Here is a 20,635-nt window from a genome sequence, read left to right as displayed (position 1 = left end):
TATAGAATAGTTCGGGTTGGAAGGGACATTCAAAGCTCCCCCAGTGCCCCCCCTGCCATGAGCAGGGACATCTGCACCAGCTCAGGTTGCTCAGAGCCCCGTCCAGCCTGGCCTGGGATGTCTCCAGGGATGGTTCATCCACCACCTCTCTGGGCGACGGGCCAGTGTCTCACCACCTTCAATGTCAAAAATGGCTTTCTCATGTCCAGCCTGAAGATTTAGAATGTGATCATGTTGCAGGGGATTAATGGGAGGCATCATGGCTGGGAAGGGTGGTAGGATGTGGCCCAAGACTTCAGGGCTGTGTCTATGTTATCGAATGGTCAAGACCAGGATACAGGTCCCAGGTGGATGGGGCTGGTACTGTCATCCTGAGCGAGCGCCCTGTCTGAGGCCGCCAAGAGATGAGGGTGTGTGGGATGCTGGGTCCCTCCAGGAGGACAACTCGGGGAGAAAGAAGACATCCTGCGGCTGGAAGGGATGAACGGGGCCATGCCCTGGGGTGCCCAAGACGAGTTGCTCCGGGCTGGGGGAGATCTCCCACCCTCGGGGCCGGGGAGGCGGGGAGGAGCGGGGCCGGGCCGCCAAGCCCCTCCCCGCGGGGCCGCGGCCGCGGAGAGGCGGGGGCGGCAGCGGAGCCAGCCCGGGGAAGGCAGCGAGGGCTGCCCGGCCGCTCGGGCTCGGCGGAACCTGCGCCCCGGCGGACAGAAGTTTGCTGCTGGAAAAAAAAAAAAAAAAAAAAAAAAAGAGAAGAAAAAAAATTAATAATAAGATTAAAAAATAAAATAATATTTTTTTTAAAAAAGCAGCAAAGAAGCGGCCCCCTCCGCAGCTGCTTCCAGGAGGGATGAGGCGAAGAGCGGCCGGCGGGAGCCCGGCTGCGGGCACGACCCGGGGCCGGAGCGGGGCTGAGCCGGCTGCGGTGTGAGCGTTCGGCCCGGGGAGGGCCGGGCCGGGCCGGCGGGGACGCCTCCCACCCTGCCCAGCCTCCGCGCATCCTCCGGCACCGCCGTGCCGAGCCGTGCCGGGCCGGTGGGTCCGAGCCGTGCCGAGTCGGTGTGATCCGAACCGTTGTCGAGCGGTAGGATGAGGGGCATCCTCTACTTCTGCACCCTGATCCTCCTGGGTGAGTAGCGCGGAGGGACGGGGGACGGTGAGGGGGGACACAACTTTATGCTGGGGTTTGCTTGCGAGGACATTTCGGCCACCCCCGGGCACGGGAGGTCTCCCCCTCCCCAGCACCCCAGGAGCACGGGCAAGCCCTGGGGTGGCATCACCCCTGGGGTGGCATCACCCAGCTTTCCGTTGTCTCCTTTTCTCTGGACCCAAGCGCTGGGATCTTTTCCTACTGTCACTCCAGATAGCCCTGTTTGCCGCGGAAAGGTCTAAATTAACCCAGGGAATTAAGGCACTTCTTGCTGCTGAAGAGGAGCTTGGAGGGATGTACTGGGGAGGGGGGGAGGCAGATTTTGCACGGCGTCGGGAGACTCAGGGTGATGGTGAAGCTGGAAAATGTCGGGGTTTTGGGGGCTGGTGGGACTGGGCTGGCAGCCCCAGCTCTCCCTCTGTTCTGTGTAGCACCGTGCACCGTGTCCTGAGCGGTGTGTGTGTGTCTGTCTGTGCACTCAGGGCTTCCAGCTGCAGATTTCCTCTCACCCAACCAAAACTCGGCTGTCCTCAGGGCTTTTTTCTTTTCCACGGGGAGTTGGGGGCTAAGCAGCCCAGGTGTCTCCCCCCATCCCTCTGCGAGCGCTCAAGGCAGCCCTCGCCCAGTGCCGCGGGTGGGAGATGCCATCCCCCGTGGGATGCCGCCCTATCCGCGGGGATGTGGTTTGCAGCATCCCGCTCGCATCCCGCTTCTCCCGAGCTCCAGAGCAGACGGTTCTCCTGCCCGCAATTCCCGGGGGTCCCCACGTCCCCGGGAAGGACCGCGAATGAAGGGGCTGCAGCCCGGCTGGGAGCCGCCTCTCTGCCTGCCCTTGCCTGCATGCAACCCCGACAGCTCCCTTTAGGGTATTTTTGTGCCACTTCTTGTGTTTCTTTGAGAGAGCAAACCAGTCTGTGTTTAAATAGCAAAGGCGGTGGGGAGGCAGGGGGGAGGATGCACCGGTCCTCTTCGGGTAGGCACTGGCGGAGGAAAAGGTCTTGGGGTGTATGGAAGTGGCTGGGACACCCCGGTCCACCCGGTATGGCCGGGCACTGCCTCCTCTGCATCCCGAGCATCCCTGCTGTGCACCCACCCGCTGGGGAAGACCCCCAGCAGGTTCTTCCCTCGGCGGGGAAGGCTTTGTAGGAGCTCCAGGTAACTCCTTTTGCCGGCTCTCCTTGTCACTAGATGTCAGCAGCAGCAACTCTTGCAAGTCCCAAAGGTGGGGGAAGTGGGGGGGTAATTCGACCCCCCCAAGAGGGACCATCTCCCGCCAGGAAGTGCTTTGCTTTTGTTTGGAGGAGCACCGGGACCTGGACATGTCCCAGGCTGGGATGGCTCCTGCTTTGAGAGGCTGGAGTTGTGCCCGGGGCTGGGGAAGGTCTCAGCCTCTCTCAGAGCCAGAGATTTTTCCTGCAAGGCTCACAGGGCTTTTGGGTGGGAGTCCAGGTCTCTGCAGGATCCATTTTCCAAATGGTTCAGATTGACTGACTCGCTGATTGACTGTCTGATTGACTGACTGGTGGACTGATTGATTTTTCTCTAGAGAAAGTGGACTTAGAGAAAAGAGCAAATGGCCAGCTCTCCCCTATCAGCAATGCAATTGGGAATAGCAGGCAGGTGCTAAGGGTACTCTCATTGCCTCTGGTCCAACCAGAGCAAAGCCATCAGCTAGTATTCACCTTTTGGCTTTCTGATCTTGGGGTCTCCAGCAGGACCATTTCATCTCCAAACTGGCATTTGACCCCACGCAGGCTCAGCACCATCCTGGCAGATGTCATCCAGTGCCCTCAGCCAGCTATGTAGATATTTTCTCGATGTTTGTGTCATGGATTGGATGAGGGCTGCTCATTTAGATGTGTCTAGGGAGATCCCCTGCAGGGATCAAGGATGCTGGGATGGAGACAGCAGCATCTGCAGCTGCAAGCACATTGGAATAGGCTGCCCAGGGCAGCGGTGGAGTCACCATCCCTGGAGGGGTTGAACGGACACAGAGATGAGGTTCTCAGGACATGGTTTAGTGCCAGGAGTGGGGGAGTGGTTGGACTCAATGATCTTGAGGGTCTTTTCCAACCAAAATAATTCTATGATTCCCAGCTTCATCCATGCTGGTTGCACAGCACATGGGCTGCAGTGTGAGCGCTTTGCTTTTTGTGTGTGTGTCCCCCGTGACATTTTTGGGGATGATCCTGGGGGGGAGAGGCAGGTTTGGAGAAATTAGAGCTCTCCGAGGTGGGACAGGGCAGCATCACCATCATCCAGCCTGGACAGAGAGCTCCTGCTGCTACTTCATACCCAGCTCCCTGGTGGCACAGGCACACAGGCTGAGCCAGAACAGACAACTGATACAGTCAAATAGGTTTTTTCTTTCCCCTCAACCACTTTTCAGCCAGATCAACACCCTGATCTGTCTCACCATCAGCCACATAAATACCAGTGTCAGAGGAAAGGATAGAAAAGAAGCACACAGCTGGGGACAGGGACATGGCCTTGGGGAAGTTCATTGCTGCCTCAGTGTCCCCTGGTATTTGCTTGCACCTGTGGTATTGGCTAGAAATCCCATCCACAGGACCGTGGTGATGCATTCAGGAAGACTTTATGGAAAATCGATGCTCTAGAAAGCACTGATATAATTAAATATAAAGAATATAATTAATTTTACAAGAACACTAGGTTACACCTGTAAGGAGCCCCCAAAGCATTGCCTATCCCTATGCAGCTTTCAGAGGACACATCCGTCCCTCCGCTAACAAAATAATAATTAAAAGGTGAAAATTTAAATCTAGGCTGAAGTTGAAAGCAGTAAGTTTTCTGTGAATTCCCCATGGGACCAAGAGTCATTTCTGGACCATTGCAATGGAGGGCAGGACCCTGCAATGACATCTGGGCCGTCTTCTGCCAACAACTGCCACATTTACCTGGCAAGTTTTACTGCGCTTAGTCGTTAGCATATTTTCTGGCATATGTTTCCCACAGGCTCTTCACAGGTGCAATCAAACACAAGAGATCGTCTGGCAGATTTTTCACCTGGTTTGGGAACTCAGATCCCAGGGGGAGAGCAAAAAAAATCTCTTGAAAAATGCATCTGTGTGTATGAGAGGGGAAAACGCTCCTTAAATTAGTGCCTTTGTCAGTTCTGACAGGAACAATCCGTTATTTGCATCAATAAGAATGTGATATTTATGTCTCTCCATACTGGTGCGGAGAAGAAATAAAACTTCTCCCTCAACAGGCTGTCCCGAAACACTGTAAAATTCCTCTGCAAGGATCTCGTCCCACCCAAAAAACATTTTTTCCAGAGCTCTGGAGACTTAAATAGTAATTACTGCTGGGTAAAAATTAGTACTAGTTAAGTCTAATAATTAGTATGAATTACTGTGAATAGTGTTTTATTTTGCTTTTGGAGACAGAAATGTCTTCTCTGCTCTCCTGGCAATTTTCACAGATGACTTCTATTGTGCCTGAAATTCCCTCCATCATTTTCACACAAGACTTGTTCATTTTCCTAACTTTCCACTTGGTCATTTTTAAACATGACTCTTAATGTCGCTGAAGTTTTCCACCTTTCAATCAAAATACTCTGTCACAAAGGTACCTATGATTTCTGTTTCCGTCCAGTGGACTTCATATTCTGTTTGCTTCCTTAAAAAAAAAAAATCACCTCTTTCTTCTTAACCTAAAAGTGGAAGAGAACAAATTCAAATGAAGTTCTCCTGCTAAAACATTTTTCTTTTTTAAAAGGACACATTTAATTGAAAAAATAAAAAGGAACAAAGCTATGAAAAGCTTGTTCCTGTCAATCTTCAGTTTGGTACAGCTCCCTTGTTTCAAATGCATCTGTCAAAATCCCCTTTGGTTACACCTCCTGGCAGTGAACTTCAAGCCTGGATGAACCGATTGTGGGAACTGTGTGATAGTGAGTGGGGGAGTAGGGCTGAGAAGATATTTCCACCATCTCATGGGGACTTCCTTCATCAATTTTGGCCATCACAGCTTTAAAGGTTCAAATATGGGGATGTTGCGGCTGGACTCCTGGTGAAAGCAGAGTGGAAATTCATGGTTGAGAGGATGAGTTTGAAGACATGGATGGCAAGTGGAGCCACGGATGGGCATTACGTCCCGGAGATGGAAAAGGAGGAAAACCCAGTTTGGTGTGACTTGGTGGGGAGTGCATCCAGGAGTGGGTTGTGGTGGTCAAGCTGATGGAGGACAAGAACCAAGGACTGTTTTATGGAGAGCAGAAACGGTTTCCAGAAAGTGAAGTCACCATTTTTCCTGGGGTAATGAGAACCTGAGGCTGCCACAGGGAAGAAAAATGAGTGTAGAGGAAGGATAGGCATCTTCTAAAGTCACATCACATTTAAAACACCTGTGACTTCTCCAGGATTTAGATCTAATAATAAGTGATGCCACACCTGGCTGTTGCTGAGCTGTAGTGAGCTTGGTAGGTGTTAAGAAAGGTTGCTATCTTCATGAATATTTCCAAGTATCTCCCTGCATCTTACAGAATTTGAGCTGGTAAGAACCATCACCCCTTGTCCTATTGCAACAGGCCCTGCTGAAAAGTCTGTCCCCATCTTTCTTATCGACCCGTTTTAATCCAGAAAGGCTGCAATAAGGTCCCCCTGGAGCTTCTCTTCTCCAGGCTGAATAAATTCAGCTCTCCTGTCCTCATGGGGAAAAAGTGTTTCCCTGTATCCCATCAGACTAGATGTATATTCCCCAGTTCAAAACTGCGTTGGCCATATCCTGCCACTCTTGAGTCTCCTCTCTTTTCACCTCCCTTCATGCAAATCCCTTTTCCTCCTCCACAGGCAGCTCCTCAGTGCACGTGTTCCTCTTTCTGCCCAAAGCCATCTGGGAAGCAGTTTGCATGAAAGATGCAGTAAGAAGGGTTGTGCTGTGGTTTTGATTTATTGAATCCAACTGGAAAATCCTGTCTGTGATACCTTTTCTTGCTGAGTGTTTTGACAGTTATTCACAGCACTCCCCAAGCTACTGCTGACATATGGGTTGGGGGGGTCGTTTTGACACACAAGTGCAGGCAGCTGGTTTGAAGTTTATGGGTCCAGTTTATTGAGGAGAAAGGAATGGAGCAGGTTTTCTGGTGCTTCTTCCAAAAGCAGGATCAAATTGCTCATCTTTCATACATCACCAGGCTAAGCCATCTATTCTTTGCCACCAAGGGGATGACACTCCACTTTGGGATGGGATTTTAAATGGATCCAGATGAGAGGAGGGTAACAAAAATGATCCGAGGCTGGAACAGCTCTGCTGGGAGAACAGGCTGAGAGAGTTGGGGGGTTCAGCTGGAGAAGAGAAGCTCCGGGGAGACCTTAGTGTGGCCTTTCTGGACTTAAAAGGGTCAATAAGAAAGATGGGGACAGACTTTTCAGGGCCTGTTGCGATAGAACATGGGGTGATGGTTTTAAGCTAAAGGAGGGAGATTCAGGCTGGACATGAGGAAGGAATTGTTGGCCCTGAGGGTGGTGAGAGCCTGGCCCAGGTTGGCCAGAGAGGTGGCGGATGAACCATCCCTGGAGACATCCCAGGCCAGGCTGGACGGGGCTCTGAGCAACCTGAGCTGGTGCAGATGTCCCTGCTCATGGCAGGGGGGGCACTGGGGGAGCTGGGGAGGACCCTCCAACCCAAACTGTTCCGTGATTCTAAAAGGCTGCAAGTTAAGACCAGAGAAACTGGTGGGTTTTGCTCTCCTCCTCTCTGCCTGTTACTTGTACAATGAAGAAAAAGGCCAAACACATAATTCGCGTCAAGAGTCAACTTTAATGTTTCTGTCTGAGCTGCAGACTTTAACTGTAAGCGGTCCATTCTGTAGAGTCCCTGTCTGAATGATTTGAGGTCTCCAGAGACTCAGAGCTGGACTGGACTCAGAAAATTCTCAGGACAGGTCTATGGAGAGCTCCAGGGTGCCTTCAGAGAGGGCAAATTGTACACAATCTCTGCAAAATATCAGGTTTTGCTTCAAGCTTTGCATCAAATGAGGCTCGCTGATGTCTCTGCAACAGCCACCTGGGAAATCCCATCATCCTTGATTAATCAGAGCCAAGGAAACACAGGGCAGCTAGAGCCTCCTGGGAAAGGAGCCTTCATTTGCATGACAGCTGTGAATTTTTTGGAGCAAACCTGGTGTCCGGGCCACCACTCGTACAGGATTCATGTTACCCTGTCCGTGAGAGTTTTACATGAACAGTCAAATCAATCGTAAATGATTTTGAATTTCTTAATTCATCTCTTACTGTGGCAGCCTCTATTGAATATATTGAATACTTTGCTCTATTTTCTTTTTTTTTTTTTTTTTTCATTTTGCTACCCATACTGGACCCTTTACAAGTATCACCTCCACCATGGTTATAACTTGAATTTTCTTTCTGTCCATTGCTCATGTGTATCACCCCTAACTGGTGTCCAGGACCTGTAAACCAACTCTGCAAGTGCTGGCTGCAGATACAATCGTTTAACTTGCAGGTTACGTGGCCCCTTCTTCAGACTTGCCCCAGGGAGGAAAGCTGGGAGGAAACTTCTCAGAGCTACCTGTCTCTGTGGCGTTAGATAAACAAGTCTTAATAACAGGCTGAGATTTTAACTTCCATGCATGTGAAGAAAAATGCGTCTCCCCGTGACAGCCTTTCACGGCAATATCTCTCAGATATTTTACAGCTGACTCGGTTACCTGCAATGTGGAAATAGGTAGCAGATGTCTCCTGTAGCACCGCGCATTTTTTCCTTTGTTGGTGTCTGTGTTTTCCTTTGATGTTCGGCATGTACAGCAGAAGGCACCTAAAAAGACGTTGCAAGGCATGAGGCGACATAAATCTATGTACACGGAATCTTCTGTAATAAAGGCTGCAGGTGAGGACGACGTGTTTGCCATCTACTAATGGAGAGGAGAGCAAACCAGCATGCTGAATTATTAGACAGGGCTTGGAATGAATCAAAGCTGGTTGACCTGTTTGTGTAAAGCCCCAGACAAGGCTGAGTTTGCCTAAGTGTTTCCTCTGCACGGCAAGGAATTACACTCCTCCTTGCAAGGGTTAGTTGATTTATGCCCCGGATCTGACACATGAGTTATAGCAATTTCATGGTAGGTCTTTTTTTTTTTTTCTTTTTTTTCTTCCTCTTGGTAAGATAACATTACCCAGTGAAGCTGCATGAGAGACAAACTGCACACCTTGGTCTGGCTGTCACAGCCACATCATCTTTCGGACAGAGGGCACAGTCAGGGTCATCTCAGCTGAGATGAGCTTTCCAGTGTGGGAAAAAATGCTCAGGAGGGTCATGGTGCTCACAACCTATAAATACCTTCAGGGTAATGTAAAGAATTCATTCTCCACCTCGCAAGGAGCTGGAATGAGGCAGAGAGAAGAGGAGCTCGAGCTGTGCATTAGGAAGAAAAGATTTGCTGTGAACCAGGAAAACATCTGATTAGTTAAATCACAGAATCACAGAATCATTTCAATTGGAAGAGACCCTCAGGGTCATCAAGTCCAACCATAACCTTACTCCAGCACTAAACTATGTTCCTAAGAAGCTCGTCTAAAGGAAGGGAGAAGAGCAGGTTTCCCTTTAGGATGATGATGGGATTGCTTGGAGGCTTGTTGGGCTTTGTAGGCATTAGCAAACCTTATAACCATAAGGTGTGTTGCCCCAAGCAAGCTTGCCCCAAGCCCTGAAAGGTGGTTTCATTTGACTGTCTGGAATTTCCCTATTTGATTGGAAAGCTTGTCCCCTTTTTGTGACGATTTAGGATGCTAATTGCAGGGAAAAAATGAATGAAATGTCCTGAGACCCAGATAAGGAACCTCCTCCGGGATCCAGCCTTGTGGAGCTCTCCTGCTGTTCTGGGAAAAAGATCAGGAATCATGTTAGACTTGCAAAATGAGACTTCTCCATCAGGGCCAGAAGATGTGGGAAGGGAACAGTGGAGAAGGTCCCGAGCTGGTTCTGGTCTGGAGGTGGGAAGTGGAGGAGAAAGGGTTCCTGAGAGGCTGGACTGAAGATGCAGATAGAATCATAGGATCATTTTGGTTGGAAAAGATCCTCAAGATCATCGAGTCCAGCTGTTAGTCCTGGCACTGCCCCATGTCCTGAGAACCTCATGTCCGTCTGTCCAACCCCTCCAGGGATGGTGACTCCAGCACTGCCCTGGGCAGCCTGTTCCAATGCCCCACAGCCCTTTGGGGAAGAAATTGGTCCCCAGATCCAACCTCAGCCTCCCCTGGCGCAACTTGAGGCCGTTTCCTCTGGTCCTGGCGCTTGTTCCTGGGGAGCAGAGCCCGACCCCCCCTGGCTCCAAGCTCCTTTCAGGCAGGTCAGAGATCAGAAGGTCTCCCCTCAGCTCCTGTTCTCCAGGCTGAATGAACCTAAATAGGAGATGCAGGAGCTGGGAGAAGGAAAGTGTGGCACCATGAAGGTCTGAGAGCCATTCTGGAGCTGGGGAAACCCTAAAGGTTGGATTTCCCCTGTCTGCAAAAGGTGGTGTGAGTCTCTGCAGGCAAAGTGCATGTGAAGTGACAGCTTGGGGACCCATCCATCAGTGAGGAGCGTGGAGGCATACGTGCTGGGTAAAGCAGCTTCGGAGTTACCACCCTCCTGGGACTAATGCAAGGAAATTTATCTCCCTCTCCTGATATTGCTTCATTCTTCCTCCCTACAGACCCAGCTTGGCCAATCCTGAATATGTGCTGGAAAGCCTCTTAGTAATTAAGTACCTGACTCAAGGGGGTCCAGATCTCTAGTTGAGTTTGCTATATGCTATCACATTACCAATAAGTATTAATTTAAATTGAAAGGTCTAGAAGAATAACCCAACAAACAAAAACCCAAACCCAAACAAACGAAAACCCCACAACAACAAGCTAACAAACAAATGAACAAAAAAACCCAAATAACAACAAGGAATGCAGTGAACTCCCTCAAAAGTGCCTAATCAGCAGGTTGAATGCTGTCCCATGGGATGAGGAATCATGGCATCTGTTTCTGTGTGTCTCTCAGGTTTTGGAAAATAAAATAAGGATATTTTTAAGGTAGGGGAATTATTGTGAGGCAGAACCAGGTGACAGCACAGCATTTGACCTGGGATGTTCGTGCTTGTGTGAAGCAGCTAACTACAAGCTGGGATCAAAATTTCTTATTAGCGTACAAGGAACAATGTCTTTTAGCAGCACCTGCTGTGCACACAGTCTACAGAGCTCTTATTTTGGAACTCAGGCAGGAACCGAATTCAAGTGCAGTAGCTGACTAATCTGCTCTGAAAATCTTCCCATATGCCCTACGCAGGGATCAGTGATCCTGCTTTGCGCTGGGATTAGAGATGTGTGGGGCTAAAGAGACAGGGCTGAATTCAGCAATGTGCCATAGGGACAGGAGCAGCCCTGGGGTGCAAAAAATAAAAAGCCTCCAATAGAAGAGCAGACTGGAAAACAGAAACTCATTTCCACAGAAAAATACTGGGCTTTTAGTAGAATTTGGTTTCTGAACAACAGTGACAAATCAGGAATAGTAAAAGTTGCAATAAAATATAGCGAGTGGAAAATAAAATGCTTATTGAGGATAATTCAAGAGGAATAAAAACAAGGACTAAAACAAAGCCTCAGATGTCCCTGTTCTGTTTTACTTGGTTTTATCAAGAAAACAGAAATTGTTCCTCCCAGAGGGACACTGGACAAGAAGAGAAATGTACCCTGTTTCTCACTTGCCCCTGCCCGGGCACCAGGCAGGGATGGTCCCAGCAGGCTGCAGGAGATGGGTTTCCCACTTGGTTTTCACCTGGTCTTATGAACTTTTCCTTGAAATCAGTGGAAAAAGGTTGACAGGTGCAGATGGACATTTACCCTCTCCAGATCAGTGTTGTCTCCAAGGAGGATGAAGCAAATCAAGGTGACAATTTTAGACCTTTCCTTGATTGTGCTTTGCATTCAGTGAGATGAACCCCACCTAAGCCACCAAGGTTTCTCATTCTCCAAGAGAGCAGCTGAGGATGGAGGGAGCAGTTGAGGAGCCATCATTTCAATGTGCTCAACCCCAAAAAAAACACCAAACAAAAAGCAAAAAAAAAAGAAAGAAAGATTAACTTAGTACTTTGTTTTTCTGCTTGCAAACCCCAGATTTTCCTAGGGAATACATTTTCCCATGGTTAAAAGAGAAGGACCGAAATCTAATGGGAAATCTCCAACTGTTTCACAGACCTGATGGCTCTGGTCACAGTGATGATCAGAAGTACCTGGAGTTGTTGACTCTGTTAGGGGTCACATAGGCCACTCAACATTCCCAGGAGCCTTTTGAGCCATGGGAATTTGGTTGTCAAACCTATCAAAATCCCTGAAGTGGTTTTGGCCATGGCCAGCTGGCCATCTCCTGGGGATTGGTCAGGAGCTAGCACAAGCCAAGGACCAATCTTGGTGGATTTGCACGTGGTTGCTCTGTTTTGAAGGGGAAGACAGTTTAACAGCATGAATGAGGGAGTTCTGGGCCATTTAAACCAGCACCATGAGTGTCCTTAATTAACTAACCTAGGCACAGCACAAGACACCACCCTTTCCCTCCCAGACACCTTGCATTTCTCAGACAACCTGCAAATGTTGGACAAATGTGTTTCAGCTTCATCTCTTTCAACCCCCTACATTCATCTTCCTTTCGGCTGTTTCCAGATCAGAAGGCAGAACACTAACAATGACATGAGATAATATAAAATAAATGATAACGCTGCCTGATTTGATCCAGAACAGATAAATCCCCCTGTTCCTAATGCATATAGGTCCATTCAAACCCACATGAACGTAGACCCGGCAAGGGACCGGAGATGTGCATACACAAAGTGAGTCCATCAGAAGTTTCTTGCAGAGCCTGTATGAGCTCTGAAGTGTCCTCTCCAACAGGCAAAGCCTTTCTTGGCTTGCCATTGCAGATAGCATGACCTCGTGAAAGATAAGACACATGAGAGGAGTCTGAGGAAGCTTGATTTATCCAAAGTTGTAAAGGGAAGAAAGACACAGGAGAGAACATGATCATGCTCTATAAATACCTTCAAGGTAGCAGTGCAAAGGAAGGAAGAGGATTAGTCACACTTCTGTAAGACAGGGAGGGGAAAAGAGAGAACAACAGCATGAAGCAGAGAAAGGAAAAGTTTTGAGTGTTAGGAGAAAAATGTTTAGGCTATTTTTCTTTCTCATTTTTACTGGAAAAAGAAATTGAAGGGCCTCGCTTTGGGGTAAGATTGAGGTTCAATGCGATTTCTTCAGGAGGTTTTGGGCATGAGGATTAAATGCTGCATTTATGTGTAGGATCTGTAGATCCTAGGTGCATCCATGTGCTAAAAAAGGGGCCTGTATATCCAGGACAACAACGTCACTAGGCGCGGGGTCATCCTTCTGCCTTGAACACTTGGAAGTGAGGGTTGGCCAAAGTTCTTTCAGCCCCCCTTTTCCCTGCACCCTATATATCCCACACTCATGTTGAAGGTACCATGGAAAGATGATGCTGCTCAACCAAGGGTCTTAATGGTCATTTGGCAGTAGAGCTGAGAGGTGGCTCAGTGATGGATGATGAGTCTGGGTCAGTCAAGAGTCTTGGCTCTTGTTAATGGGTGATGAGGTGGCTCCTCCTCCTCTCCACTAAACCAGCCTTGCTCTTGGTGCCTTAGACCTGGCCTCACCCTCTCCACCTCCAAAACTCACCCCGCTCCCAGGACACAAGGCCTCCTGCCCCCAGACCTGGCCCCATCCTCCCTGGAAATGGAGATGGGGAAGGCAGGAGCTTCAATGTAACCTCCCTGAGGGCTGGCTCCAAGTCAGGCTTGGACAATCGTTCTTATTGTCACCTTCCATTAAGCTGGGACTCAAAAATGAGCGTTTTCCAAAAAATGTGTGTAGCTGCTGCCAAGATTTTTCCCTGTCTCTTCAAGCAAGTGCCAAGAACTCTTTCTTCTCATAACAAATCAACTAGCCAAATATAGGTGTCCCAGGAGAAAACCCTTCAGGCTATTAAGAATTAATGAGCTGGTCGAACTCAAGGTAAACAAGCTAATCATGCTGTACTTCAGCCTGTGGTTTCCTGAGAAAAAGAATCTTGTGTATGTGTGTCAGTCTGTCCATCCCAAATAATTTTTAAGTCTCATGGCCAGGTGAGATAGTTGTGATAGAAGTCTCAGAAGATGTTCAGATCTCAGAGGTTGATGTGAAATTAGTGGTGGAAAAGGGAATGAGCTCCTAGTGTTGCCCACTGGTGGAAAAGTTAGTGAAGTTCATAGCAGAAAAGGGGCAAGTAAAAGGCTATATAGGCTCCTTTCGTTCTGCTACTTGTTTTTTCCCAGCTAAGCAGTAAAGTGTTTGATACAGATCTCTGTAGAGCCAAAGAAATGGCTTCCTGGGACCATAAAGGCAGTAAGCACAAGTCCAGGGAGAAAAGGCAAAGTGGGAACTTTAGATGAGTTCAAGACTAGTCCTTGGAGGTGAAAGCAGCTGAGCAATGTCAAATGGGAAGTATGGTCTTGTGTATACAAACCATCACAAAGTAGAATAGTTGTGGACAATAATGTGACGTCTTCTCTTGGGCAATGCCCAAGACCTTGGTCGTGTGCCATCTGCACCTTTCAGGGAGGGTTACATTTTCCAAGAGATGGATATTAGCGTGGAAATTTGCAGGAACACCTGCAGGTTGGGTCTTATTGATGTGGTGTCACCTTGAAGATGCCAAGGATGCAAGACAACAGCTCAGGGGGCAGTGGGTAACTGTTGGTGATGAAGGGAACTGGGGAAAGAGTAGACTGGTCTCCATACTGTACATGGGGCCAGGATAAATCATCTCAAGATGAAGTCCACCTTGTTGGACAAGCAAAGACAACAGGGAATCATAGAATCATAGAACAGTTTGAGTTGGAAGGGACATTCAAAGCTCCCCCAGTGCCCCCCCTGCCATGAGCAGGGACATCTGCACCAGCTCAGGTTGCTCAGAGCCCCGTCCAGCCTGGCCTGGGATGTCTCCAGGGATGGCTCATCCACCACCTCTCTGGCCAACCTGGGACAGGCTCTCAGGGGCAAAAACTTCTTCCTCATGTCCAGTCTGAATCTCCTTCCTTTAGTTTAAAACCATCACCCCTTGTCCTGTTGCAACAAACCCTGCTAAAAAGCCTGTCCCCTGTTCCCAACCAGGAATACTTGGTTGTATTAAGACTTTTCAGCAGCTTCACCACCCCGTTCAGCGTGTGCTGCGGCTCTGCTGGTGCCTCCCACATGCTGCTCGGCTCAGATGTGACACACAGCTTTGTCCTCTGACGTGCTGGATGGCAAAGGTTAATGGCATGGCAGGCAATGGTCGATAGCTGTCGACTACAATAGATATTGTGGCAGTTTGCAGTGAGAAAGGGACAGGGATTAAGTGTATTGGCTGATGCTTTCTGTGCTTCTGTGCATATGATTTGTGTGTACGCGTCTGCACTGCTCGTTCCCGTCATCTCAGGTCCTGCTGTCCCACAAATTCAGGGGCTGGTCCAGAGGGCACAGAGCTCCAGATCTGCCCCGTACTATTTTATACAGAAATTGTAATGTAAAAGATCTGAAGGGAGGAAAAAAAAACACACAAAAAAAACAAGGTGAAAGAGAAGGAGGGGAAAAAAAAAATGTTCCTTCATGGTGCTTTTGTTTCCTAACAATGTTGACATTATGTGGAGTAACCGAGTATAAAATCTGCCTATCGTTTGGGAGCTGGTGTGCAGAAAAGATGCTATTATCTGAGCCTTTTATGCCTCTTTACCCTGTCTGGATCAGAGGAGATAAATGCGTAGATAGGAGCTGAGGCTCCTATCTTTATTTAAGCTGTCAGGTACTGCTATGTTATTTTATGCTGATTGTTATAGAAAGCCTCCACAAAGATATATATGTTTCTATATTACCCCATGTTTCCTATTTTAATCTACAATTTAATAATAAAAGAGATGTATTTCTCTATATTATTTTTATTTGTAGCGTCAGTGTTTCTCTTTCACCCTTATTTTTCAAATAAACCTTCACAGACATAAAGCACTTAAAATATGCACATAATTAATCTTCTACGTTCTCTTTTGGGCTCCCTTTTGACTCTTATTGCAGTCATACTTTAATTTACACACTAATGCGAAAACATCTTTAGTACAAAACAGGTTCCCCATGGGGACGGCAGATGCACAGTGAGCACATAGACATCAATGCATGGCCGTAGTTACATTCAAGCACATTCTCACAACACTCCCACATCCACATGGCTCACGTGTCTGAAGTTAAGCGTGTGTAAACATGAAAGGAGGCAAAAGCCACATCTGTCAATGTGAAATAGTCAACAGGGACAGGGACAGGTTGGCCAGAGAGGTGGTGGACGCCCCATCCCCGGAGACATCCCAGGCCAGGCTGGACGGGGCTCTGAGCAACCTGAGCTGGTGCCGATGTCCCTGCTCATGGCAGGGGGGGCACTGGATGAGCTTTGAAGGTCCCTTCCAACCCAAATTATTCTATGATTCTCTCATTCCAGACATCCTTAAGCCCTGTCCTGCTGTTGTCCAATCTGGTTATCTATCAGCTCACTGGCATAATTTTGACTCCTCCTGACCAATGTTCTGGCACACTTAGGAGGTGTCGTAGACCCAGGACACGTGTAAACGTGTCTTGCACTGGTGGGGGATGGTTTAAGCATGTGGCCACAGACAAGTCAGAATGTGCCATTTGACCTCAGGGCCAAAGATTTTGTTCAAGCTTGTTGTGTGTGGTAGCACAGGTGAAAAACAAGATGGCATCAGAAGCAAGGGGCTGCCCTCAGTTTCCAAATAAATGCTTCCCACCAGAAATCAGCCATTTCCTAGCTATTCTTCAGCACAATGTGGGTGCTCTGAGGCCAAGTTACAACTGGGTCAGCAGCCAACAATGTGAATAGGAAATATATGGGATGCAGAGCTTTGCTTGCGTAAGTCCATGTTTGATCTCTTGCTTCTTCACAAGCATTGACAAGGACAGGGGCTTTATCTTCCTTTCTCCTGGCTGAACTGCTATTTGTTTTACCTGTACTATGTTCGTTGTGAGCCAGTGCAGTTCAGAAGTACGCAATTCAGGAACCTGAAGAACATAAACCCAATGCTTGTGAAAGGGTTTCCTGGAACGAGCAAGTGATTGACATATCAATAGGGAGGGCATTGATGGTCAAGACTGATACGTGGTGGCCCGGAAGGACAATGGAGAAGCCATTCTGGATAACTAACCAAAAGTATTCCATTTGTAAACACAAAGCATTCAGAGGTAAAACAATCACTTTGATATTACATGAGATTATTAACAGATGCTTGGGTTGACTTACCCATCAGGACTTGGACAATATATTCCAAAATATTGAGATGCTTTCATCATATTAGGGCACCGAGCTTCCCATAGGTTTCTGGGAGAGTCAGGTACCTTAGAAGGAGTTAGGTCATGAATGCCTATGGGCCTGGAGCCTTGTATCTAGTGTATGTCTAGACCTTGGGTGAGTTTGTTTGAGCTGAGCCCATAAACAAGATTTTTCTCCAGCTTGGTCTCTAAGGTTTGTGACCTTACCTGCTCGAGACATCAGTGTAGACAGCAGTCAAATGGCTCCAGACAACACGGTAGGAACCACCTATGGTTGAAGCAAGCAAAGAGCATGTCAGCTGCTTTTCTCTTGAGTTCAACAAAGGTGCTTGAAAACATTTCACCTCACTTCTTCCTCTTCAAAAATACATCTTTCAATCATCTGAAGCCACTTAGAATCATTTGTCTTTTGGCAGAATATATACACCTTCTACCATAATAGCTTTTATTTTGAGGTTTAAGAAATGTAATAGCCTTTACTGACCTCAAAATTTTCAATGAGCAGATAGCATAACAGCGCTTGGGAAGAGCAGTTTGATTGACTTGACTGTAGTTGGGCCGGGCTGTGTGACCAGGCTACATCACCCAAGGTGAGTGATGACCTCCTGGTGTGCCGAAGTCCTGCTGAGTAGCCTGGCCCTCAGGAGAAAAGGAGAACTCAAGCTGTTTGAAAAATTCCCAAACAGCAACTTGGCAGCATTTCAGGTTTAAAATAGTACAACAATTAGTGGAAGTAGTTTCAGTTTCTATTATTTCCCATATGGCAGAAAAAAAGAATCGGTGGAAAACTGGGACAGTTTCTTTCCAAGTTTGTTGAAATCGTATCTGAAGGGAAAATGAGGGAATCCCAGCATTGGCCCAACATCTCTTATTCCTGCACATCTGAACGCTCTGCCATCCAGTACCCACCTCTGTCCAACATCTTCTCAAGTCCTGGCTATAGAAGCTATAGCAGGAATTACAAGGGTTCTTAGCAGCATTTTTACTCTCTCTGATCTAAGCCCAGCCCCTAATATCCAAGCCACAGGAGTTATATTTTTTAGAAAGAAACAAGAAAACTGAACAGGTGTATGAGGGGTTCCTTCTGCTCCTATATAAAAACACCCAAGAGAAAAAATTACATGAAAAAGCAACCAGGACTCACTGGGTCAAATACAGACATGTCTCTATTCTAGTGATTTTTTTTTTTTTTTTGTTTGGGTCAATATAACTGTGTTTAAACCTCAGATTGTGCTACTGCTGTCGGGTCAACAGGGCTGCAGGATGTTTCTTGGCCTCCATGACTGCTCGTGGTGGCAGTGGGAGGATGTACAGGAGCCCATGGAGAGACTGAGGGCACAAAGACTACTTGCTGATTGCTCCACACTGTGTGCAAAGCAAAGAGGAAAGTTTCTCTGTGTTGTGGAAAAGCAAAGTTGGAAAGGACTGTTTGTGCTCTCCCTGCCAGTTCATAACTGGCATTTAGATTGGAAAGATTTACAAACCATCTCTTCCAGCACGCTTCTCAAGAGGTAGCAAAACTCTACAATGTGAATGGTAAACACATGGTCTCTGAACCCTTTGACACAAGGTGACTATTCCTGCACATGCTGCTTGTCCCCTCGTCGTGGTTTGATTGCAGGGTGACAATAAAACTGTGGCAGATGTATTGTTAACCCTCTCTCCCCACTCTTCCCCCTTTAGCCCCTCCCTCTCCCCCCTTCCCACTAAGGACAGGTGATTGGGAGGGAAAGAAGGACAGAGAGAAGAGAGTTGGAAAAATTAAAAATGTTTTACCTATGCTACTAACAAGAAATAGAGAAAATAATACAAAATATACAAAACCAATCTTGAAAGTCCCAGCAGCTGCTCCGGCAGATGTGGGGCTGGCACCCGAAGTCCTGGACTGGACTCTGCAGCCAACCGGAGCTGGATTCAGTCTGTCACTGGACCTCAGTTCGCAGGGACAACTCGCAAGGTCCTCTCCCAATGTCGGCCATAAGGAAAAGGGACGAGATCCTCGTGATCTCCCACTTTTATGTGAAGTATGACGTGAATGGGATGGAATACTTTAGTTGGTCAGTTTTTCAGTTCACCTCCTGCTTGTACATCTCGCGGGATGCATCATTATCAATGACCTTGCATTCCATTGCTATGTCTACAAAAACATGTACCTAACTTCCAGGAAAACTGCAGTTAGTAAGACTTTAGTTGACAGGGAAAAATTCACTAAAAGAGAAACTTGTTTTTAACAAAACCAGGAGAGCCCTTCAGTCTGTTCAGTCAAGAATAGACTGAAACATTTTCTTCCCTGGGTACCTTGCACCCAACTTGCTGGCTGCCACCCAGCTGGAGTACAGGTCCACGACATCTACACGGTGGTTTGGAAGAGCTTGTTTGAGATCAGGAGGTCGACTTTTGTGGTCCTGGTCCATCCAGTCCACCAATGCCTCTGCCTCCCAGAGAACTCAAGGACTGATCCACCTTGGAGTTGTTACTGGGACTGACAGCACGGACACTGGGTGGAGAGGGACCCAGTTAGTACCACCAGTGACCTGAACTTCTGCCGAATAAGGTTCAGAGAAGGGCAACAAAGCTGGTGAAGGATCTGGAGCACAAGTGTGCTGACGAATGGCTGAGGGAGCTGGGGGTTCAGCTGGAGAACAGGAGCTGAGGGGAGACCTTCTGATCTCTGACCTGCCTGAAAGGAGCTTGGAGCCAGGGGGGGTCGGGCTCTGCTCCCCAGGAACAAGCGCCAGGACCAGAGGAAACGGCCTCAAGTTGCGCCAGGGGAGGTTGAGGTTGGATCTGGGGAACAATTTCTTCCCCAAAGGGCTGTGGGGCATTGGAACAGGCTGCCCAGGGCAGTGCTGGAGTCACCATCCCTGGAGGGGTTGGACAGACGGACATGAGGTTCTCAGGACATGGGGCAGTGCCAGGGCTGGGTTAATGGTTGGACTCCATAATCTTGAGGGTCTCTTCAGCCAAAATGATTCTATAATTCTATATCTTTATTTATGTTTTCTTCCCACACAGGCAGGGAAAACACACGCAATTTGGTTTTTTGTGGGAAATGAATCATAAGCTTATGCAAAGGAGTGACCCAGCTCAGTCCCACTGCAAAGCTTTGTCCTCCTCCACCCCCGGCCACCTTCCCTGGCAGTTCATGACAGCCAATTTCTACCTGTGGTTGGGTCGCAAGCCCTGAAAAGCTGCCCCTCTCCCCAAAGCCTGCTATGGTGAACCTCAGAGACCTGGTCTAATCAGCAGGTTTGCAGAGAAAATGAGATTTTTTTTTTCCTCCTGGCTGACTTCCATCAGCAGCAGCTCCAGCTCTCCAAGGCACATCTCAATTAATTAATACAGTCAAACCTTATTAGAGACAATCGTTGGCCAGCAATTACCCAGTCCTGGCTTCTCTTTGCTTTTCTCCTTGTTTCTCACTGTTGCTTTCCTCCCCGCTGCCTTTCTCACTAGCGAAGTGTGTTGTGGCAGAGCCTGATGTCGAGTGGGAGCTTCTTGAGTGTGCAGTGGAAGTTCATCCCTCCTCCTAGCCCAAAGCCTTGATGAAGTCAAGGTTCCCAAGCAGATCTCAGCACATCTCGGTGAGAAACGGTGCAGCTAGCTGAGGCTGGGTGGCAGCAGGTTACAACAGTCGGGGTCCCAGGGGGTGTTCCGTCGTCTCAAAGTTGACGTTGGTGGAATAGCAGTGAGATATTTCTGTGAGAAAAGTGAGAAAGTGACCCAGAAAGCCCCTGTGGTGGGGACCACTGAGTCCTGGAAGTGCTGAAAACCCTCGAGGCAGATTGAGATTTGTCTTGAGAGGCTCTGAGACTGGGAAGGAGGGACGGAAGGACGGAAGGACGGAACGACGGAAGGAAGGACGGAAGGAAGGAAGGGAGGAAGGGCAAAACCCAAACCCAGCACACTCAAAACCAAGACACACCCCAAATAATAGAAATGGTGTTTGGTTTTGTTTCACCAGCCATGGCTGCTGCAGAATTCCTCACCTGATTTTTATGTTTTGGAAGATACCAAGGTGTGGGCAGGACAGTGCATAGTCCTTAGGGGTGGTACATGATGCCAAGGGAGGAAGGACTGGGGTGATGCTGTGAAGATGGAGGTGGCAATATCCCTCACATGCCCT

General features: G+C 48.2%; 1 protein-coding gene across 1 annotated transcript in view; it reads left to right on the top strand.

The window, feature by feature from the left end:
• The first annotated feature begins 865 nt into the window (after positions 1–865).
• Positions 866–20,635, top strand: part of GFRA4 (GDNF family receptor alpha 4) — a 72,859-nt gene continuing 53,089 nt past the window's right edge. Inside the window, exon 1 of the mRNA XM_065633839.1 lies at positions 866–1,126. Coding sequence (XP_065489911.1) covers positions 1,087–1,126 — 40 coding nt within the window. The 5' untranslated portion in view covers positions 866–1,086. The remainder of the gene's footprint in view (positions 1,127–20,635) is intronic.

This window comes from Caloenas nicobarica, chromosome 4 (genome assembly GCF_036013445.1).
Source record: "Caloenas nicobarica isolate bCalNic1 chromosome 4, bCalNic1.hap1, whole genome shotgun sequence".
Lineage (NCBI taxonomy): Eukaryota > Metazoa > Chordata > Aves > Columbiformes > Columbidae > Caloenas > Caloenas nicobarica.
Note: the sequence above shows the minus strand (reverse complement) of the source record. Positions and strands in the feature narration are given on the sequence as shown.